The sequence below is a fragment of the Lontra canadensis genome, unplaced genomic scaffold, assembly GCF_010015895.1.
Source record: "Lontra canadensis isolate GAN:19392208 unplaced genomic scaffold, GSC_riverotter_1.0 scaffold36, whole genome shotgun sequence".
Taxonomy (NCBI): domain Eukaryota; kingdom Metazoa; phylum Chordata; class Mammalia; order Carnivora; family Mustelidae; genus Lontra; species Lontra canadensis.
Window position 1 is genome coordinate 11,087,585 of NW_022631030.1, and position 23,635 is coordinate 11,111,219.

At 50.3% G+C, this 23,635-nt stretch overlaps 1 protein-coding gene across 5 annotated transcripts in view; it reads right to left on the reverse strand.

Annotated features, from left to right (window-relative positions):
* Nucleotides 1-23,635, reverse strand: part of KIRREL3 (kirre like nephrin family adhesion molecule 3) — a 532,532-nt gene that overhangs the window by 507,048 nt on the left and 1,849 nt on the right. For all 5 annotated transcript variants that reach the window (XM_032868882.1, XM_032868885.1, XM_032868883.1 and 2 more), the window contains exon 2: nucleotides 22,448-22,901. In XM_032868882.1, the coding sequence (XP_032724773.1) occupies nucleotides 22,448-22,502 (55 nt within the window). In that variant the 5' untranslated portion in view covers nucleotides 22,503-22,901. The remainder of the gene's footprint in view (nucleotides 1-22,447; nucleotides 22,902-23,635) is intronic.

Sequence of the window (23,635 nt, forward strand, 5' to 3'; positions counted from 1 at the left end):
ATGGTTCCTGGATCCTATCTTCAGATCGTTTCAGTATCCTGGGAGGTTAATTACGTTGGGGGCTGGTAATCAGATTAGCATCTCATCCTCATCGTAAACAACACGATGGCTAACATTCACTGAGTTCTCAAATGCGTCAGACGAGTGTCTTATTTGTATCTTTATTCTGCTCAACAAATATTTGACTTAGGTATATTTGTTATCTCTATTTTACAGAAGGGTAAACTGAGCCAGGAGAAGTTCCTGGTGGCATCTAGCCCTTGATCCAGGTGACTCTCAACCACTGCCTTACAGAGAGCCTCTTATGTGCTGTGCCCGTCCCAGGTTTTAATCCTTTCTCGACCAAGTTTATTCTCCCTCAAATATGAAAAGCATGACAGAAGAGCAGTACCAGATGAGAAGCTGAGAAGTCCTCCACAACTGGTTAATATGCTTATTTCTCAAGAAAAGCCGTCCTTTTTAGCCTTTTTCTTGGAGCCTAAAGATCTCTATTTTGTCATATCTTGTGATCATCTTTTTCTTTTTTCTTTTTCTCCAAGCTTGGCTCATTCCATGTCTTTATGTCACCGGTACCTTTGTTACTGACCCCTTCTCCTCTTCTGACCCCATCCTGTGCCCAACGCCCCTCCTCCCATCCATTGCACTTGTCTTTCTACAACCTGAGCTCCTTGGCCAGTTGTCTTCGAGGCCGTGCTGGTTTCTTTAGATGCTGCCTCCTTCATTTCATCAGGATAATTTGCATTGTGCCGTCAAAGTTAGTTTTGTTGTTTGAAGCTCCCATCTTTCTGGAGTCACCTTTTGTTTTGATCACCCATTTTTTTATATCTTTCCTTTCTATGGATTTCAGCAATAGATCTACAGCCTAGGATAGGTATTTGACCATGCCCAGTGTCCTGTTTTTATTATAATTCCTAAGATTAGTGTTCATTCTCCGCCAAGTATCCCTGGCTGGGAAGCTTCTTGATCTCTGGTTCTGTGCATAGTGCCTTAAGTCAGTAGTGCTCCCAGAGACCTCAATGACCCTGGAGGAGATCCAAGCAGCTCCCTGAATGGGCTGTAGTCCATGCTTTCAGGACAGCACAGGCCATTCCCTCTGCCTGGAATGCCCTTTCCTTCCCCTAAACACCTCCACCACCTGCACCCCTCCCTCCGTTCATTTTCTTAGCTATCTTTCACTCATCCTTGGAGCTTTGCTTCATGGAAGATGTTTTCTTTCCACCAGGCGGGTTAGCACCCCTCCTGTCTGCCCACGCAGAAATAACCATGTGCAGACCTGCCCCCGCCCCCTTCTTTTTGCACTCTCATTGTTTGTGTTCTTATCTGTCTTCCCTTCTGTGCCCTGCGTTCCTGGATACACGGGAGTGCACCGGCAGACACTAGCCTTTCTGGAAGTTTGGCACACTTTCCAGTGGGCACGAGAAAACAACAGGGGCTTAGCAGAGGTGGGAGACAAGACTGACGGGAGAGAGTGGCGAAGGCACAATTCTCAAACAAAACAACTTCCAAACACTGTCAAGCGTGCAACGTCTCAGACGAGCAGCTATTAAGGACAGAAAGTCCAAATTCACCTGGAACAAAAGACCCGTCTATAACCACTAGTTATCACCCAGAAAACACTCCCTTTTTGTTCCATTGTCAATGCTCCACAGACCACATCTGCTTTTGGACAGAGCGGGAAGAGAGAGAAGGACAGAGGAATGAATAGAAATGAGAGTATGAGTTTCCTTTATTTATTTCTTTTACATATAAATCAGCTAATCTGTTTAACATTCATATTAAAGTTGTAATCACCTTTGCACACATTAAAATACAAACTAGCACGAGTAATAGGCCTTAAGAACAACATTACAATAGCTATTAACATATAAGAGCTACCTTATCAACTTACAACATCCCTATAAAATAATAACTACATCCAGGATTGATTTGAGGGAAACTCATTCTCCCGGAGCACTGAAGCCTGACACAGAGTCTGGGGAAGCTGCTCTCTGGCTGACGCCAGGTGGCTTGAACAACCTGAGACGGGGAGCCAGGAGGCTTGGGCTGTCCTTCACCTTGATTCTATTACCCACTGGGGATGTGACCTAGGGAAAATTTCTTAACTTCAGTGAGGATCCGTGTCCTCCCCTGCAAACTGGAAATAAGGATCTCTGCAGTGTTTTTTTTTTAAACCGAGAATCAAATGATCACGAGGAAGCACCGGGCACATGTAGCAGGTGCGTAATAAATGGGAGCGTCTTTCCTAGAAGGCCGGGTGCTACAAGGGCAAGGGCTGAATTCACAGGATGTCGCGGAGACCTGGACATGCCCTCAGCGGTCCTAAAACTTTCCCACATACTCATTTCATTTACTCATTAAAGAGTTGTTGAACTCTGTCTTAGGTGATGAGATAATACAAAAACTGTAAAACATTCGAGTTTCTTCTCTCCTTACGGTACCTGCGATTGAGTTGATAAGGTATCAAGAAAACACCAGGCTGGTCAGGACAAAATACATGATGCGATCGAATACGTACGTCAGGTCACAGAGGCACACAGAAAAGAGCATCGCTGAGCTGGAAATAGGAAATAAGTTATGGAAGAGGAGACGTTTGAGCCGAGCCTTGAGATATGAAGAGTACTTCAAGAAATGATGAGCAAAGAATATCCCAGACCCAAGGAACACCATAAACAAAGATATAGAAGGTGCAATGTATTCTTTCTTTTTCCCCCTACGGCTTAGAGAGCAAGGAGGAATGGCGAAAAGATCATGCTGGAAGGACAGTCAGTGCCAGACTGCAGAGTATCTTAAAGGTGGGGAGATGGTTAGACTTTAGATACCAGGTGGAGGCATTCGGGCTCTGGTTTATAGGCCAAGGGTAGCCCTGTGGACCTGGCTAAGATGCAGAAGTGTGAATTTGACGGGTGACCTGGGAAGATAAAGCTAGTGAAGGACAGGGGTGACAGATGACTCTGGAAATAAGTGATGGGCTCGACAGAATGCTCTAGTATTTGGGAAGAAAATGATGAGGATGAGTAGGGCAATAAAGAAGAGAAAAATGCAGATGGAATTTGTCATGGTGGAAGTGGTCGGATGTGGGTGAGGAGGGAGGGGCTGGTGATGCCTCCGGTTTCAGAAGGAGGTTGGGAATATGGGGCTACCCTTGACGGAGATTAGGACTACAACGGGGGATAAAATGAGGAGTTTGGTTTTCAGATTGTTGGATTAGAAATGACAGTGGGTGGACATGAGAACCTCATACAGCAGGAAGCTAAATGACTCACAAGTATGTTTTCGTTACTACTTCTCATAATTGGCCATTAGAAACGGTACGAGGAGCATGAACTTGGAACTAACCGAGATTCAGTTAGGACAGATACAACAATTGGGAATCCCTTAGAAACAATGATCCCTAGTACTTCAGCAATGAATAATGGTATGTCTAGAGCTCTACGCTTGGGAGAACTGGTAACCCGACAGAAATTGCTACAAATCACTATTCTTACACGATTGGTCTACAGATTTTGAGGCTCAGCAATTTGAAGCCTCACCACAGGTCCACCTAAAAGGTCCTTTTACCCTTTTACCTTTTACCCACGTCTCTTGATGAAAAGGGGAAACAATGGCCAATCGAACCCCAGTGGGTCTTTCTCAAGTGCACAGGCCATTCTATCTTATTTAGTCTTAGACTTTAGCCCAGGGCCTAGGCAGGCTACGGATGTTAATACTGAGGGGCTGCAGTGACTGGCATCAAGTCGTTTCCTTAGTAGAGCCTCGAGAAGGACAGACGGCCTTCAGGCCCACAGAGATCATGCTGACCAACTGCCATGATCCTGTAGAAAAAGCAGCAGGAGGTGTGAAGTGTCCTGGAGCCGTAGGACTCTAGGCAGAAGATAATCCTTAGCACTTTCCACACCTGTACCTGTCTGGCTGAAACAGGACTCTGCCCCTTTCCACCAAATTCTATGAGGCAAAGGCAATTAGACTTTTCTTAATATGGGAAAACATCTTGCCTTTGATGGCACTGTTAAAACCATATGTCTGAAAACACCTCAAGCCACGTACACTTGCGGATGGGCTGTTTTCAACACTCCCCTTATCGGCGTAGGCTCTGGGCTCGGTGACTGGAAGCTGTAGGGGAGACCTCTCTCTCCACCCCATAGTGTGTCCCTCCTCCAATGCCCCAGGCCCAGCTGGGCCTCTGGGGGTCACTGCCTGGTGGTGCTGGTGCCCGGGGAGATTTCTGAGCTGCTGCACCACGCGCTCCCTTGCAGGGACTTTGCCAGGGATGGCAGCCTTTAAACGCCTCATTAATATTCAAATCTATTCAAGTCATTTCAATTTGAATTCTATGCATATTATCAGATAGAACAAAATGCAAATATATACAAATTCATCCATATGAAGAAATAAATAGGGGGAGCGTTGCATAATGGGATTATAATCATTCTCGGGACTTGTCTCTCTCCTTTAATTCCCCTGAGCCCTGAGGACCAGAGCTGGTTGTGATGCCTTCCCGGGGACTCTTGAACAGCAACATAACCCGTCCTGGACACAGACTCTTCGAGGGTGGAACATTTCATAAATCTATTTGAAGATGCTATCATCGTCCGTGATTGTGTCTCTTTCCTGGGCTTCCGAGGCAGACTCCCCGGGAAACTGGCAGGGTGAGTACGGGATGCGGGGGTGACTCAGATACCTGTCCGGGGGCCTCACATTTTGCTAGTTCTGCAGGCCCCAGAGCTGGAGTCCGACAAGGTCAGTCAGTCTGAGGCCTCCCCGTACACCAAGGGAAGGGGTCTTAAGTCTCAAGCCTCCTACAGCATTTTGATGCCTCTGGTGGTGGGGTGGGCAGAGAAGGGCTAAGCTTCCAAATTTCTTCAGCCTCTCACCCGAGGGAGACCTCATAAAGCCTTTTAAAGTATATCAACTGACTGAATCTTACGACCTAAGTGACCCAACGTGGTGCCTAACACTATCACAGTAGATGCTGTCCCGTTTTGTTACGTGGTAAGACACACCCACTCACCCTGGAGCCTGCCGCCCCATGTTCACTGCCACACAGTTTATATCCACGCCCCCTGCCTCCTTCCTAGCCAGATCCTCCGTCAAAAGCCAGAAACTCAACTAGGCATGGAGGCAAAGAGAGACAAATCCAAGGTCAGGCGGTGAGCCTCCCACCCCTACGGCAATCGCGTGTAGACAGAGCGCCTCTTTCTTTGTCTTACACTGTTGTTGTTGTTGTGTAGATCTCCGTTTCATTTCAATGACTTCGAAGACCGGAGGACGCTGAGCTATATGGTATATTAAAGGAGAGCTCCCATACTCCGTGCTAATGAAGCCAAAGTAAATTGCTATTAAGAACCATTTAGTGAGGTTTAACTACAGAATCTAATAGATGCCCCCCCCCCAACGTCTCAACCCCACGGGACCCAACCATAGTTGCATCTGGTAGTAAGTAGCTTGACTGATCCATGTAAGTGTAATTCATACCAAGTCAGAGTATCCTATCATATGAACCGTCTCCTGCTAAACACTTTTCCCTCAATAATCCCAAAGTGCTTTATAGATATAAATGGGCAGAAAGATCATTTTAGTTTACAGAAAGGGAGACTGAGGCACAGATTTCTCTCACAGACAGGGAGGATAAGAAGGGCTACACTGTTCTGAAAGGAAGGGGTGGCCACCGAGCTCCACGTGCCTTTGGTTCCTTCCTGTGATGGGCAGAATAATGAGCCCAGAAAGACGTGGACATGTCCTAGTCCTTGAAGACGTCACCTTACAAGGCAGAAAGGACTGCGGCTGTGACCCAGTGAAGAGCTCCTGAGACAGGAGATTATCCTGGATTGTACGGGAGGCCTGGTGTGATCACAAGATCCCTGTGAGAAAGCGGGGGAGGGGCAGCTCGAATAAGAGCGATGACCGAAGCCAGAGGTTCCAGTGATGCGGGGAAGGAAACACAAACCAAGGAGTGCAGGGGGCCACTGGAAGCCAGGAGAGCCAAGGACACCCATTGTCCCCCCGCAGCCTTCGGAAAGAACCGATCTCAGCTTCAGCCCAGTGAGGCCCATTTTAGACTTTGCACACCCGAGGCTAGAAGACACTTGTGTTGTACGTCATTACAGTTTGTCCTGTGGCCACAACAGCTGCAGGGAACTGAGAACAGTCCCCACCCTGCCTGCGGTTTCTCTTCTGAACCACAGAACCCAGAAAATAATACAGAGAACAATTTTTTTCTTCCTCAAGGATAGCCCCTAACGGGCACCAACCTAGATGCCTAACAATTAGTTTATCTCTGTATCTTAATATACAGTTGATGCCTCGGGGGCACGAGAGCTTCTTTCTTCTGGTGAACGAAGCTGAGAAGGGAGGCCTGCCCGCCCCACACCCTGGTCCCCCAAAAAGCCACACAGTATTTTGCTTTGAAGAGAGACTACCAGCATCACACATCTGGAAAGATGGAACCAGAGGACGGCAGATGCCTCACCCCTGTGGATGGTTCCACAACAATGCTTCCCTCGTGGTGTTTCAAAGCTCCCTGCTCAGTGAGAAACTGTTTTGTGAGGCAGCCAGCTAGCAGGTAAAGCTTGATTCCCTTCAGCCTCCGGGTCCATGCCCAGAGCCATGCCATATGTATGCGACAAAGCAATGGCTTCCTGGGGCTGTTGAGTCCAGGGCCTGTGTCCCAGACTTGGGCTGAGGATGAGGAACTCTTGGAAGGTGCTCTGGACGCTCAACAGCATTGATAGACGGACAGGCTGACAGACCGACACTTCACGGCAGAGGTGCTGTGGGGGAGGGTCATAGCCAATGTACCCACTGAAAGGCTGCCCAGGAAGAAGCTTCTTGGCGGGGCGCCTGGGTGGCTTGTGGGTTAAGCCTCTGCCTTCGGCTCAGGTCATGATCTCAGGGTCATGGGATTGAACCCAGCATCGGGCTCTCTGCTCAGCAGGGAGCCTGCTTCCCCCCCTTCTCTGCCTGCCGTCTGCCTACTTGGGATCTCTCTCTGTCAAATAAATAAATAAAATCTTGAAGAAGAAGCAGAAGCAGCTGCTTCTAGCCGAGTACCAGGCACCGGGAGAGTCCTTGGAAGCTACGATGTTCTCTTTAGTTTGCCTCCTTTACAAGAGAGAGACCTTTGGGCCTCAGTTGGAACCAGCTAACCCTACTTCACCAGCCTCCCTGCCTTCACCACCCAGCCTCCTCCTAAGTTGCTATTCTGCCTCTCGATGGAGATCCTCACCCCACCACGCCCCATGGGATGATGCAGGAAACACCCCTGGGGGCCCACTCCACCAGGCACCCTCTAAGCCTACGCTCTTCAGGAACAGGAACCCAGGGGAAGGAGACAGGGAGGGTGGCTGGGAGAACCACAGGGCCTAGATTGCATAATCCTAGGTTTTTGTCTTAACTTTCACACTTACCGCTGTGTGACCTCAGAGGGGCCCCTTACCATAACTTGGTTTCATTTTTCTTACCTTTCCAAGTAAGGTGAGGAATGTCGCCCATAACAAATGCGAAAGGGTTTGGGAAAGCATAAAGTGCCATATAAATGCAAGGAGGGATTAAATTATTATCACCTTTCCCCCAAGGATTACTTTGTGCTCACAGGTACTCTGGTTGCAGAAGGCAATAATAATGATAAGTAGAATGTATTCTCTGATAAAGCACTTCCACAGCTTGGCAAGAGAAATGCCAGGCACAGAAGGTAGAGGCTAGTGACAGTCTGGTCACATGCCGCCTATGTGCCCAAGCTGGACAGAGCACGGCACACACAGACACCCACAGGACCCAGCCCTTGGCTTCCAGAAGCTCACGATCTAGAAGGGATGGCCAATAGAAAAAAGTCTTCTTAATATACTGTTAGGAGCACTACTAGGGGTTTTTACAGGGGGCTGTGGAAACAAGGAGGTAGGGCACTTAAATTGGTCTATGAGGAGAGAAGTAAGGAAACTTCCTCCAGGAGGTAAATTGAGCTAATCCTCAGGGTAGACGTTGGCCAGGCCAACATGGCAAAGAGCGGAGATCCTTCTAGAGGGAAGAAGGACAGGCGAGAAAAGCAGGAGGTATGAGGGAGCAAATCACACTCAGAGACGCCAGCAGCTGGGCTTGGATGGAGTGAAGGGTTTGAGAATGGAGAAGAGAGATCCTTCTCCTGAAGGTGCTGGGACACCGTCAAAGAAACAGACAACCATCCAAAGACAGAGCCTTCTGTGTCCCTGAAATCTGGCGCACTGGCTGTCGTCATGGCTAAGGTGGGGAATGGAAACTTGAGAACCTTCCATGTACATGAGTGTGCCTTTCTGGATCAGGGAGAGTTCGAGCTCTGAACCCTACAGTCTTGGGGTCTCCAGGAGACTAAAACAGCCACAGGCACCTGCGCTCCTCTCCCCATTCTTCTCTTCTATGACTACGTTACCCATCTGGGAGTACCCACGAGGCCTACACAGCAGCCAGCCATGGGGTCGGGGCGTGCTGGGGGCATCTTCAAACCTGGCACCAGCTCCCCACCCTCCTCTCCACCCCTGTATTCATCAGTCCCTGCCTTCGGTTTCCCATTGGTGATCTGGGCTGAATAAAGAGACCCAGAGGCCTGGTGACGAGAACATCTTTTTTTATGAATTGGAAAATAAAATGACAGTACGTGGCTAGGAGATCCCAGTTCGCAACGAAGTGAATAGCAATGTCGGTGGTTGTATTGACCTTGAAGATTAAAAAAAAACAAAAAACAAAAAAACAGAACAAGAATTCTCGGGGTGCATTATTTATTACATACATTCTGAATCTCTTCACTGTGCCAAGCAGAAAATCCATCCTTTATGGACATGAGCGTCTCTGGAGTACAGTGTTGACTTTAAAATAAACATTTTAAAGTGCAAGTGGAAGAAAAAAAAAAAAATCTATGGCCGCTCCTGGCTCCATTATTCCTTGTCAGCGCAGAAGATCACGTGGCTTTCCTGGGAGCTCCAGAGGTGGGACAAGACAGCAAGGGACGTGTGTTCTTCTCACTCGTGAGGAAAGCAGTGACATCAGCGAGAGACCGGCAAAGCCACCCTGTTCCAAATTGTCATGTTCCTGGCCTTCTCGCTTGTTTGGTTCCCTGTGCTCAGGACCCATGGTGATTCCTGAGTCCGTTCTCACCATGCATGTCATCCTGAGATAATAATGTGACGTGAAAATTCTTCGAGGCAGCTCCCTGACCTCCTCTGGTTAGAACTGCTCTCCAGAGCACTTATACAGCTCAAATGAGTAAAAGCGGCATTCACAGGGAGAGGAGGCCGGGGCAGGACAGGGTGGTGTGAAAAGGGGATGCAGGTGATTTCTGTACCAAAATGCACCCACCTTCTTTCTCTGGACAAGCCTCTACTCAGCAGTGGTTTTAAAGGCATCTCAGTATCGACTGCGAGGGAAGCTATGACCTCCATGCCTCACACATTCACATACTCTGAGCACTATTCCATAAAACACTATTCCGTACAAAGGGGTAGACCGGTCCAGCGCAAAGGGCACTCCTATTTTGACTAGGAAAGATTTCTTTCAGTCCCTATGGCTGCAAGAGCCCTTAGGAAGGGCAGAAACATCCCAGCACTGACTGCGCGAACATTTAAGGCAGAGAGCACGATGTAAGAAGACGATTTAACTGAAAAAATACAGCAGGACGTATATTTGCGCCTTCCTTGGCAAGGATTCAGTGGCATGGATCTTTGTCAATGACTGTCTGTTGATCATGAGAGGGAAATGCAGATTTCCTATTATTATTAGCAGGAGAACAGGGGAGGGAAGGAATAAGGTTTTCCGGATGGAATTTCTCCCAGTCTGATCAGCTCAGCATGCAAGTGTTTTCACCTATAAAGCATGGATTTCTCTCTGTGAATGCCTCTGCCCGGTTTGATGAAGAGAAAACCCAAAGCCAAGCTCATGTCCAGAGCAAGGGACACCCACGTGGGTTTGGAGTGCTGGCAACAGCTGACAATGCACTTGCCGACAGAAGCCATGGGTTCTACCGAAAGGCCCAGACTGTGGCATCAAAAGAAGGAATTTTCGGTCTCCCATGCAGAGATCTATTTGCCTTGCCTTCTTCCTCTGTACTGCGCTGATTCAATCCAAAGGAGCTTTGAAAACGTCAAGGAACTTTGACGTTTTGCTAGTTTATCTGAAGCGCCTATCTTCCGCTAATACCAGGATCCTGAGCATGGCCTAGGTAGAGACAGGCCATCTTCAGAAATGAATTCTGACACCAGGCAGGATGACCCTGCCAGAGCTGAAATGAGGAGAGCTGGGCCTGAACGGTTCTCAGACTATCCCACGTTCTCAGAGTCCTTTCTCTCTCCCTCTAACGACCATTATTAATCATTTCAGAACCATGTGGTCTCCTGACATTTTTACTATTCTAGACCTGACAAAAAGGAGGGGTTGGATGTCCTGCAACGCCTTTTCGTGTACAATAGCTCCGTTCTTCCGGTGAGCTAACACCGGGGTCATCTCTCTCTCAGCAGAATGGGGTTTATTCTTTTTTCCTTTCTTTCTTTCTTTCTTTTTTAAATCCACTGAAAGAAAGTTAGGTGGTGATGGGTCCTTGTTAAGGAATCAGTGTCTGGTTTTCAGAATGTTCATCTCAACTCCATCTGGGCTGGGGAAGCAATGAGCCCCCGCCCGCCACTGGGGAGCGGAGCTTTGTGAATTCTTACTCAGCTTCTGTCCGTGGGGCAATGTTTTCCTCTGTTTTGGTCCGCTCTTGGTCACAAGCTCCACAAGCCATGAAGGAGGGGGACCACGGACCAGGCCAGGGGTTCTGCGGCCCCTGCCAGGCCCACAGCTGTGGAAGCCACCAGCGTGAGGGCGAGTCCTCCTGAAGAAACGGGCAGCAAGGGGCCAGAGGGGTACAAGCGAGTGTCTGAATGGTGGTCCCACCCCTCCCCAGGAGGGAGAGGCGACATTATGGGATCTGTGGGCAAGTTATTAGATATCAGCCTCGGTCATTGTCACCGGCAGGTGGGCTGACCATCCTGCTTTACTGGGCTGCCAGGAGGGTGACAGAGCAGAGTGCGGGCAGAGCTCAGCTGACCTGGTCCTAGGTCTCCGGGACACCTCCCCACGGCTGGCTCCACGTCAGCAACCATGAGGGAGTTAAAAGACACGCTGTGAGGCCGGAATCCGGAGACCGTTATGGGGTTCGACTCTTTCCTATTCTCACCATTTCCCCTCTCCCCAGTTCAGCTTTCCATCGAGGGATTCCCAAAGCCCGGAGGGAGCTCATGTTTGTGAATGAAGAGTGGGGAGCAGGCTGGCCCCACGGAGGGGCCGGGAAAGCAGCGAGCCGATGACACGTACCACGTGGGTGTAACGCCTTCTTCTGTGGGGAGATCACTCTCCATCACTCTCAGCAGCTTCTCATATGAGGCACTTCTGTTTCCTCGCTAACCCATGCAGCCCCTGATCAGCAGCTGGAAATACAGCTTTGCCAACTTTAGGCAAAATGTTTTCTTCTCTGACGAGAGATGCTCAGGAAGTCACCTGCCACGTGCCAGGGGCCCTCCATTAATAACATGGGCAGAACAATCCTACCTTCTCTCCTACCCCCTTGGGAACCTCTCCCTCACTCCCCTGGCCCCTTCCCAGGAAGACAGACAGCGTGAGGACAGACAGATCGGGCCGGTGGCAACTCACGTTGCTAGTGGCAAAGCAGCAAAGGGCTCTGACGGGGAGTCAGGTGCGGGAGCCGCTTGGGTTTGAGCGAACCTCATCTAAAATCCTACTGGCAACCCAAACCTAATGGATATGAAATAACGTCTCATGGTGTCGGGCAACGTACACGGCCAGTTCACCAGCCAATCAAGCCACGCAGAGAAGACAAGGAGTGGGCTGCTCCAATGATGGCCTCACCTTTCCCTCACCCCATGTCCCACTGTCTTTGTTTATGCTGCACACAAATTGACTCTGGGGTCTGAGACACATACATGCAATCTTCAAAAGGTGAAAAGGGCAAGTTGTCACCTCCCCGCAGGGCGGGCGTTGGATTTCAGTGCCCTCCCTTAGGCTCTGGTTACCTTGCCCGGTAAGTTGCGCTCTGAAATGAACAACCACTGCTTACCATGATTTGTCTTAATGGTGTCTGTTTCTGTCCAGAGATGAAAACAGAGTAGCACCTCTTCAGCCTTCCAGGGAGTTCAGGAATAATGAGACTAATTTTAGCAACTGTTTGTTTTGCTTCTCCAGCATGAGAGGGGAGCAGAAGCAGAAATATCGGCTCCTGGATCATTAAAGAGGCAAACTCCTGGGGAGAAGCGCAGTGGGCCCAGGTTGGGGGCTGGGGACAGGAAGTGGGGCTCCTGGCTGCCAGCCACCCCTCGTGGGGAGGGGAGGGTGGGCGTTGAGGGACAGACGCATTCATCACCCACAGGAAAGACACCAGCATGGGAAGACACCTGCCATAAGGAAATGGACAGCTAGCTGAGGTCTCTCTTTGCAACTCTTCCACACCCTTGAACATTTTTAATTGTACCCACCTGCCTCTGCTCACACTCCCCTTAGCACGCTGCCCTCACATCCATCAGAAACAGCAGAAAGCACCCGAGCCTCTGGCAGCAGGGGGAGCTGCTGCCAATCCGAAGCCTTGGTCTTTTCCCTTCATGCCCTTTCCCTGCTCTGGCTCAGCTGCCCCAGCCCCACTGTCATGGGCAGGCGAGGGCCCAGGCAGCTGGCCAAGAGTCTGGCTCTTCTGCTACTAAGGGCCGCTCTTCTGCTACTAAGGGCGCTCTGGGCCTCCGCTCAGCTCACTCCTGGACTTTGCAAGCGCTGCTGCTGCCACCATCAGGCTGATGCGGGAACTGCAGTGCTCTCCGGTTTCACATCCCAACATATTTCCACCAGTGGACCCAAGTGAAAAACAGGCCCTCTCTCTCTCTCCCACACATGGCCCCTCACTCAGGTGCACCGTTCTCTGTAAGAAAAAGGCTTCTGAGGCCAGATCTCTGATGAAATGGGACTCCCTGTGAATGTGGGGTAGACCCAGCGTTCTTCAGAGAGGCGTGGAAAACTGTGGGTCCTAGAATATGGAGGGTCAAGCCACTGGGAGGTTAATTGGCAATTTCTCTCTCTTTGTCACAAGGTCAGGAAGGCGAGGAGGGTGGCCTCGCTTCTCCTGTGGTACCCAGGAAAGGTCTTCAGGAGAAAGCTCTAAGCTTCTGTCCCCTGGTTGCCTGCATGATGAGCCAGCCAGGTCCCACTGTTACCCTGAAGCTATCATAGCTCCCAACATCGCCAAGGGTGACAGGTGGGCTGTCACAGTGCACCAGAGCCGAGTGACCTGTGACACTCCCAGGTGACTGACAGAAATGGAAACTGAGATGCATTAAAGAACAGAAGGACAGGGCTAGGATTTTTTGTTGAAACTGAAAAGTGGGTGGCTCACAGGAGGGTGTTTCTCTTGGCGCTGTCCCTGGTGACCCCCTGCTCTTTCAAGGCCTCACTCAGAGAGGAACAACTTCCTACTCCAAATAGCTGGGATCTTCCTCTGTCCTCCCAGGGGGGCCTTGTCAGCCCCCACGCATGTGATGTCAGAAACCCTGCTTTCTCTTCCTTTGCATTGTTTTTTGCCATTCATGCCAACATTCCAACATTTATTCAGAGTCCTCTGTGCTGAACAGCATGCCTGGCACCAGGGCAGGTAGATAAAAGAAATGGATATTTTAATCAACCAATTAAGAGAATAAAAGTTCCTACTCTTGCTTTTTTTTTTTTTCTTTTTAATTGTCAACCCAGCCACAAAAGGAACTATCCAAGCAACATCTCCTTGATTGCTATTCAGCCGGAGAGGCTGGCCTGTGGTTCCCCCCGGAAACCTCATGGCCTCAAGGTAAAGCTGAATGTCAGAAGATGAAGGAACCAACTCAGAAAAAGCCTGGAATCAAAAGACAGAGTGCGAGGCTCGGTGTGAAGGTCAGCTCCCTGGTTTTCATGGGAAATCCTTAAAATCCTTTTCTCTGCCTAGCCACCGAGGATTCCCACAAGTTTGAAGAACATGTTCCCTCTTATGCCACTGCCTAGGATCTTCTCATGCATTTTTCAGGATGGATGATTTGAAGCAACTGCATCTCCCAGCATCTTGAGAAGCATTGAGGCATATGAAAAAGTGAAGCGGATGAGAGTGACTTTGGTCGAGCAACGTGACCTTTCGGAGGGTATGACAGTGTGACAGCTGCCTCTCATGCTAGCACAGTAATGAAATGAACTAGGGCTTGAGAATGGCACTCTACAGTTTGGGAGGCTTTACACCAACACTCATCACCACCACCACCAGCAGCATCAAAACATTATTACTGCCATCACCAACAGGCTTTGCTGGCACTTATGAGAAAATGTGCTGGACAAAAAAGACATCTGTAACACATCATCTATCTTCTAGGAATTTATTATCCAGAATCAATAGGTTGTTGCTAACATAATATTCAGGGAATCATGGGGTCGGAGAGGATTCGTGTGGTATCTAGTCTACTCTTTGATCCGCTCCTGGGGAATTGACTCTTCCCTTTTTGGTAGCCCGAATTCTACCCTCAGAGCACTGTCAGCAGTGGGAAATTGTTCAGCGGGCTGGCCTTAGACACTAGGATTAAGTATCGACAGTCTTAGCTACGTCACTGCCTATTTCTGGCCGAACAATGCATGTATTTGCTTCACTATTGAGCTCATCCTGCCAAATCCCCACCAATTCCTGATGAGAACAGCCCCAAGTGTGGAACCCATAAGCAGATCTCATGACGTTCTTTACTCTTGATACCAGAGACTTCTAAACATTTCTAACCATCTTCTGAGTGGAATCACAGCTTGTAAACTTGTTTTCCTCAAAGCCAGCAAAACTTAGCTTTCTCCTCAGAACAGCAAAGAAATCATCAGCAAAATGTCTCTAGGCATTTCTTACTTATCTCGTCCTTGTTCTTGTCTCCCTTCCTGGTTTACCTACCATTCGTCCTCAACGTTAGGTGAGCCTCTCGGGGCCCCAGAAATGGGTAAGTCCCATTCCTCAGTGGCCACCATTTGACTCACAATCCAGCGTGCACGTAGCCATCCCTGCTTCCAAGTACTCCGTGGTTCCCTGCCACATTCTTTTTTTTTTTTTTAAGATTTTATTCATTTATTTGACAGAGAGAGAGATCATAAGTAGGCAGCGAGGTAGGCAGTAAGAGAGAGGAGGAAGCAGGCTCCCCGCTGAGCAGAGAGCCCTATGCGGGGCTCGATCCCAGAATCCTGGGATCATGACCTGAGCTGAAGGCAGAGGCTTTAACCCGCTGAGCCACCCAGGCGCCCCACCCCCCGCCACATTCTTTATCCAACGCGTTATTCTTAAATATACGTCTACCTGCTATTCTTCTCTGCCTCCTTCTGGAAAGCAGACCAACAGGGAAGGTTGGTTCCTCCACACTTTCGCTCTCACTTAGTTTCCTCCCCACCCTTTACATACCAGCTATGAAGGAAGGTGAGCTGGAGAGAATGGGTGTATGTCCATTCAGTTCCACATTTTTAAAGCCCCATATAAAAGACATGGCAAAGCAAGAAGAATAAATAACAAATGGATTCTTCCCCTTTTTTTATCCACAGGATGCATGGCACAGAAAGGAGAGCTGACCCAGAAGCTACTCACAATGTTTCTAAGGAACAGACTTAACTCTGAGAGTTAAGTCATCAAAACATTTAGCATGGTATTTATGACAAGCTGACCCTCCCCTTTCTGAGCTTCTCACAACCCTCCACACACTCATATTCCAGCCACCCACACTACCCATTGCTTCGGAACAGATGGCATTCTGTCCTGCCTTCTTTCCTTTGCACACACTAAGGCAAGCCCAGAACACTCTTTTCTGTGCTTCCCCAGGAGGGCTCCAAAACATGCTTTGAAGTCAAGTCATTGCCTCTGTGCAGCCATTCCTGATGCCCTCGGTCATTTCAGCAGCTCTCAGAATACTCTTGACAACTCTGAGCCCGTAACCATGAGTCAAAGTGTCTGCTCCCTCACCAGGTGGAGAGCCCCTACCGGGGCAGAAATAATGTCTTAAGGGGTCTTTGCCTCAGAAGTCCCTGGCATAGTGCCCACCACACAGTTGGCCTATCATGAGGCAAGTAATAAGCTGCTTGGCCAAGGGCTGAGCTTTGGTGTCCTCAAGTGCATCAAAAAAGACCAAGAGAATGTGGCCCTCTGAGACACCGGGAAAAGTATGGAGCCCCTGGGGAAAAGTGTGGAATGATGAATGGGAGCCCTGGTTGCCATGCAACTCAGTATCAGATTTCAAATTCCTGTCTTCTAGGCAAGGGTTAGAAAGAGTCTGAACTTACAAACAACTGTCCAGGGAACACAGGCCAAGGAAGCTGACCATCTTGGTCATTCTCTATGTCTGGCGACCTCCTTGCCTTTCCGTCCGGGAGTGAGAGGGAAGGGTGGGTGAGCCCCTCTCACCCTCCAAGCCCCAGCCAGGACTGCAACTGAATAATTCAACAGGGAGCAGGATTTTCCCAGGCTGGTCACTATTTCCACTGTTTTGACTTGTTACCAGTGTACTCAAGGAAAGCTGACATTTATTTAATCCTCATAGCCTTGTTGACTGTGTACTCATGGAAACATTGTATGCTTACGGAAGACATTTGTTTCCAAGCAGCTTATGCTAAATTGCAGTGATAGAAAGGAAACACTTATCCAATATTGACATTTACTGACTTCTAGAAATATACAGCCAGAGTACTCATTTTCACACTCGGAAGAGAAAAGGTGGGGGGGAAGCACAATGTTGGATCCCTAGCTCCTTCCGTGGTTCAGAAGCAGAATGTTAATGGAAGTTCACATTCAATATGGCAGTGGAGATCTTCACTCTATGGCAACGGTGTGGATTCCAAGAGAGCCTGGAAGGCTGCAGCCCTTCCAGGCTTGATCTTCAAGGTCTGGCAGAAAGCAAGACATGGCATTCTTTGCATCACCGTGTAAGAAGTATTGCAACGATCTGTAAGTTATCTACCTTCTTACTGGACGTGCATGCCTAACTGTAGATTCTGGTGTTCCCCTAGGGAAAAGGAAACCATATACAATATCATCTGTGCCTCAAAGCAATGGACTCCGTCTCCTCGATGGAAATAAAACCCCCTGTATTTGGAACACAGGGCAAAGCTAGCCCAGCCAGGCATGGGATGCTGCCTTGTTTTTCTCCTCACTCCCTGTGGACAGCAACGAGGCGACAAGCAACCCAAGAGAGCAGACCTCCCTCAGAGAAGCCGTCCCAGCCCGACCCTGCTACATCAACACTGGGGTGTCCACTGACCTTGTGGGAAGACTGGGGCCCCAATGGCTGTGCCGCCAGCACCATCATTAAAATCAGGATCGCTGCAAGGGTGGAGAGTCCAAGTGCAAGTTCTGACCTTCTCCCGATCTTACCGACCCTCCCCACTGCTGAATCAGGGTCTCTGCTCCCAGGCACAGGCAGGATATGTGGCCTCACACTTCCTAGTTGACTCCCATTAAAAATGCCTGGTTTTTCACATCAAAGTTATGTATTTCACCATTTTAGAAGGATAAGGAACGGGAGCTGCAGAATGATGCCTCTTGCCCATGTAACAGCCCCCCTCCCCAGCCCCGATTTTTAGGAGACCCTAAAATGAATGCTGTTGGCCCTCCTTCCCCACTCCTCCGTCACAGCCAATTTTCTTTTCCTTGTTCATGTTTCCAAAACAGTTTATCTTTTTATCTCCTTGGAAGAAAAGTACTCTGCAAATCAAAGGTATCATTAGTATTGTTATTATTTTGCTATTGAAATCTCTTGAATTCACTCTGGATTATTCATGCGCTTTTTTGGGTCTGCAATATAATGCCGCCTAAGTCACCCCCACTGGGCTGAACAAAAAAGAAAAATTGCATCTTCAGGCCTAATCCCCTGCTCCACCCCATCTCCTGCTGGCCCTGGCTCCTACCAACACAGGCACACCAGGGAGAGCTGCTCCTTGGTGCCATGCCTAGCTCTCTGCTGCCATGTTCCAAGTGAGATCCTCCTTTGTAACCCAAGAGGGAGGCCCCCTGCAGTATCCTGTAAGGGCCGTGTGAGGGCGTTGACCCCCACCCGCACCCCTCTCCCCCTGGGGAGCTTCTCTTCCCTCCCCAATGGGTGTGGCTGGCAACAGAGAGCTCCCTGCTGGGCAGCAGACACGGAGACCACCCCCATGCCCAAGGGATGTGTCCGAGGATTTGTTCAAGAAGTGGTCCCACACCCTTAGCAGTTGTGCATTGACCTTCCAGGACAAAAGGAACCATTCTTCCTCCTCTAGACAAGACGTCATACCACTCGGGGTGCCAGTGCGGGGAGCAGCTTATTACTTGCCTCATCTTTTGTTATATGACAGTTCTGGGCAAGGTTCAATGTTTGCTAAGTTGCGGTTCACTCCCAGTTTCTTTTTCTAATGCCTCCTCAGCCTGTACCCCCTAGGAGCCCCCCATTCTTCTGGCTGCCTCTGATGTGTTCCTGGTAACTTTCAGTGCCCCTCTCCCTCCCCAAGGGAGCTTCTCCCAAGTTAAGACATCTCGAAGCAGTTTCTCCTTCCTCTCCAATCTTCCCGTCATCCTCATGGCTTTCCTCATCCTAGCTGGGTGTCTCCACTCACAAGCTATTTGCCCCTTCTTGGCTTCAGACTCTCTCCCCTTGGAGACTCATGTCACCACGAACGTCTGACCTTCAGGTAGCCATCAGAGAGCCTTTTGGGTGACTCCTGCCAGCAGGTCGGGAGAGCAAGTCAATTCGATTCTTCCCAAGGGGGAGGTGACAGCCCAGGTGAATCCTCAATTCAGGGACTGTCACTGACAAGTAAATGCCAGTTTTCACAGCCCCCCCACCCCCGTATCCCCCAACACACTCAGAGCAGCCTGGCATGCATGAAAATCCAACGAGAGATCTGGATTGGGCCAGAGTTAGAGCTTTCCAACCCCGGGAGGTTCTGAGGCCAGAAGGGACAGTCTGAGAGTGCTAGGGGAAAATGTCAGTGTGCAGAGAGAACACCTTTCCAAAGAGCGTCTGAGTTCAAGGCACCAACTAGTGTCACTGTGCCTTCCCCAGACTTTTGGATCTGCTGCGGAACACGACCTTCCGTCCTGCGAGCGCATGGCTCCTCTGCAGCTACTTAAGACGGGGAGGTGCAGGCTGCCTCGCGGATCTTGAAGATGAAGGAGGGCATGGAGGGAAACAGTTGTGGGCAAACGGAAATGATAAAGGGAAAAAAATGTCGTAAGTTCCAAGTTTATGGATGACAAGAGAATCGATCCCTTTTCACCCAGGAGCAGAACATGCCTCTTCTCCACAGGAGGCAAATTGTGCTGTGACATTATCCCTCTCTGTACAAAGCACGCGGTCCTGACAGCTGATGGGAGTGGCGTCCCCAGCAAGAGAGAAATCCACAAGCAGCACACACTGGCGGCTCGCCATTTCGTTGTGGGGAGCCAGGCCCGGGGACGTTGGCAGGGGAGGAAATGGAGGCACGCCATTTGGTCTTTCTACTGCCACCTTAGGAAAGATAAATAAATATTCAATCTCCCATTTACAGGAGAAGCCCAAACTTTAAATGGAGAGGGGATACAGCGTATCACTGACACTGACAGACTTGGATTTCACTCTCTATTAAGGGGTTCGAGAAAAAGTAAACGTGAATAAATACCAGACACATTGGGACAGAAAGGGCAACTGAAAGGGACTTTCAGAGTTTTGACTTCAGTGTTTTGCTAAGGAAGTGTTCAGAGCGCTGTTTGAAGCTCTCCCTCCATAGGGGGAATGAGACAACCGGAGCTGGAAGCACGAGAATTGCATTACCAGAAACTCTAAGATGACACATAGGCTCCCACTGGGAGAGGTGCTGGGCAGCAGACGGACGTGTCACGAGAGTGCCAGGAAAAGGTCCAAAAAGAAGGCTGGACATTTGTTTTCTCTGAGAGGAGGGGCATCCCTGAGTCCCTGCACATTTCTTTGGAAAGCATCCCAGGAGGAAGAGTGTGAGGGAGGTGGGGCGGGGGTAAATGGGTAACTCAGTAGGGCGCGCCAGGCAGGGTACAAATTCAGGCAGGGGTTGTCTGCAGGAGTGACCTCGAGCCTGTGGGCAGGTCCTCCCATGACCTTTCGGAAGAGATGCACTTGAACTAATAACTTGAGAAGTCTACAGTGCCAGGTAGGGGTGGGCACAGTCTAGGAACTGATCATAGAGGTGTAGAGTTGAGTAGAATCCTCTGGGGGGATTCACAATACTCAGGATAACATCCACGTTAAAACACAGGTCTATGGATCAAGTCAAAAGGTAACATATCACCAAAGTCCATAAAAAGCATCCCACTTGGCCCTTGAATTCCTGTCATCCAATGCTATCTATTCATGGAACCTACAGTGTCCAGTGATGCAAGGGATTTTGGCTGGTTACCACCACTTTGTCTCATGGTCTTTCTTTAGACCTCTTTTGGAGCCCCGTGGACCGTGACATCTACACCACTGGGTAGGGCGGGCAGTGCCGGCCACGCTCAGAACACTCAGGAATCACAAGGAAGTAGGCATTGCAGGGCACTGTGCTTTCTCCCTAGTGCTCTCAGGGCTAAGGATAGATGAAACGGAGCATTTAACCTCCATAGGTAAATATTTAAAGATTCCTATGAGAAGAGCGAAGAAGGAGCTCCAGTACTGAAAAAAGGGATAAGCAAAGCAGAAGATGCACACTGCAGTGGTTCAGACAACCGAAGAGGCACTCAGACACCAAAGGCGTCTTATGCCAATCCAGAGGAGAAGCACAGCTCCAGTTTTCCAACAACACACGGGCGGATTAACATGTGCGCGGGTCCCATGAACATTTGTGGGGGGCGTGGTGGGCTCCTCCTTTTAGGGATTCTACAGGCGACTTCCTGAGTACAGTGGGAAGAGGCAAAGGAGAACAGGAATGTGAGTGTGTGAGAGTGTGTGTTTGCCCCTAAGCCAGCACACAGGCATCCAAGGAGGGTAATCTCACAAAATGGTAATATAACCCAAACTGTTTCTATACCAGTGTTCTGAGATAGTTCTTATTCATTCAGCCTGAAAACTCTAGGGAAGGCAATTTATCTTCCTGCTGCTGTAGGGAGCCCTGGTGACATGCACACTCCCCTATGAATACACGAGTATGTGCATGTGTGTCCACATTATAATTACATGCAGGTGGTGGGCATATACACATTGTAATGGGGGAAAGCCCCCCCCCACCCCGAGTTTTATCAGGATGGCCAGGAGCAAAGTTTGATAAAGGGGAAATGTGCAGCGACCCTGAGTACCACTGCAGGAGCAGAGGCAGGAGGTGTGGGTTTCTGCTTACATGCGGCTTCTCCCTGACAGGGAAAGAAAAGGAGACATGCAGTTCGCTTGCAAAGCCAGCCCGCCCCCCCCCCACCATGGCGGGGCTCTGCTTCCTTGAAAACTTTTACCCTTCATTTAATCAACAGATGGACATGCTCTGTTGTGGATTTTTCTGAGAGTCCTGTCCCTCTCAGAGCCCAGCAGGCTGGCACAAATGCTGCCTCAGAAGGCAGAGGCAGCCCTGGCATGCCTAACCAGTGGGAAGGAGCTGATTTACTTCTCCCCTTCGAACTCAATTCCACAGGTGACTTTTGATGCCTTTGGCTAAGTAGGCACCCCGCAGCCCCTGCCCAGATCGCCTGCCCCCTCCCTTCCCCAGGCCAGCCCCCCACGCCCACCCCAGGGCTCCCGTGGGCAGGGAGCCAGCCCAGAGGTAGCAAAGTTCTTTCCGGAAAAGTCCACCAGCCTCTCTGCCCATGCTAGGCTGCGCAAAGTAAACAATCAGCACCAGGGGCGACATTTCACGTTAGACCCTGAATCCGGGCTGTGTGGGATTCAGAATTCAGCTTTATTCAGAGCACACTACGTTCAATGAAACTCTTGCCCAGCTTCTCCCCCAGCCACTGCACATCACCCCGGCGGTGCGCTGGCTAACGGGCGGCCCCCTCTGCCACCGTGTAACCGCACACACTGGCTTCTGAATCCACTCCTGCAAGTCAGACCTTCCTCGAGCTGAAAGAGCCACCTAAACAAAGCTCCCCTTCCCGCCCCGCTCCTTCTCCCAACCTGAGTCGGAAGGAGAGGAGGTGCCCAGAAGTTCAGGGCGCCAGAGCCTCACAGATAACTGCCTCATTAACATACCGGAGCATAAAGAACTCATTTGCATCGGAGAGTTTGGGCTGGAGGTTGACAAGTGAGAGGAGAAAGTCACCCCTCCCACACCCCTTCCTTGCAGAAGGAAAATAAACAGGACCATTCTGTTGCATTGGCAAAGGCACAGAAGCCACGCCGGCGCATCTCGGACGCAAGGATCGGGGCGAGTTTCCGAAGCCGGCCCCCCGATTTCTGCCCCCAACCCCCCGCGCCCCGCCAGCCGCCACCCCAGCCGACTTTTCCTGGCAACTCCAGCCGCCGCGCGGGGCTCCTACCTTGACTGAAGAGGAAGAAGCACACGAAGAGCAGATCGAGCTGGAAAGGTTTCATTCCTCAGCGCCGCGAGGGAGAGCCGGCGGGGCAACTTGGGTCGACAGTGAGTTTCTCCTCCCGGGCGGCTCTCCGTGCTCAGCCTCCGCCGCGGTCCTCCCGGGCGCGCGCCAACCATCGGTCTGTCCGTGCGTCCGTCCCTCGGCGCGGCCCCGCTCTCCCCGGGCCTCCAGGTCCCCGCAGCCTGCCGATGCCAGTGGCCGGGTGGCCGGGCTCCTAGCCGCCGCGGGAAGCCGGGCTCGTCAGCGACGTCCCCGCGCGGAGCAGATCCATTCTGTGGCTCTCGGCAGCCCCGGCGCACGGCTTGGCTTCCTCCGGCGGGCTCCTCCCACAGCGAGCTCGCGAGCGGGCGGGCGCGGGAGCCAGTGACGAGTGACAGAAGGGCTCCTTTCACTGAAGCTGGGGCGGGGGGAGAGGGAGGGGAAACAGGTCATAATTAAAGAGGAAACACTTGGAAAAAGGAGATCTATGCAAAGCGGAGGGCGGCATGGGGGGGGGGGGGCTCTGTTCTCTCTTCCCTTCTCCTTTTTCCCCCCTAAAAGGGGGGAAATGCAGCTTTTGTCACCATTATTGACCAAAAGGCATCTTGAACGGGGAGCCGACTGGGACTTTTTGTCCACACCGCATAAGGTTGTTCAAAGGGAGTGAAGTTAGGACTATATGCATGCACACGCATTAAAATATGCGTGCCCTGCCTTTGCACGGGGGTTGGGAACTGGCTGAAAGGGAAACAGCGAAGCCGCGAGGAGCGGGGGGATGCATCTCTCCCCCGGGAAGGACTTGGCCAACGCGTGCAGCGGGAGTCTCAGAGTTGGGGAAGAGATAAGCACGTTTTACATTTTTGGGAGACTTTCTTAAAAGGGGGAGGTGAGGTGGGAGATAAAAACCCTTACATTTAGGCCATAGTTTGCTTTGCACTAGTCCTCCAAAACAAAATGAAGGAACTAGAGGGAAATCAAGCAGGTTTGTGACACATGCCCATTTATTATTATTACCATCCTGGTTTGTGTATTTCCTAACAAGGAGAGGGGAGTAGCCTGCCTTTGCATTTGCAGCCTCTCCTCTAATAAGCACTCCATCACTCTGAGAGTGTCTTTTTCTCCAAGAGGTGCTGTGAATCCTATTGCGAAGGA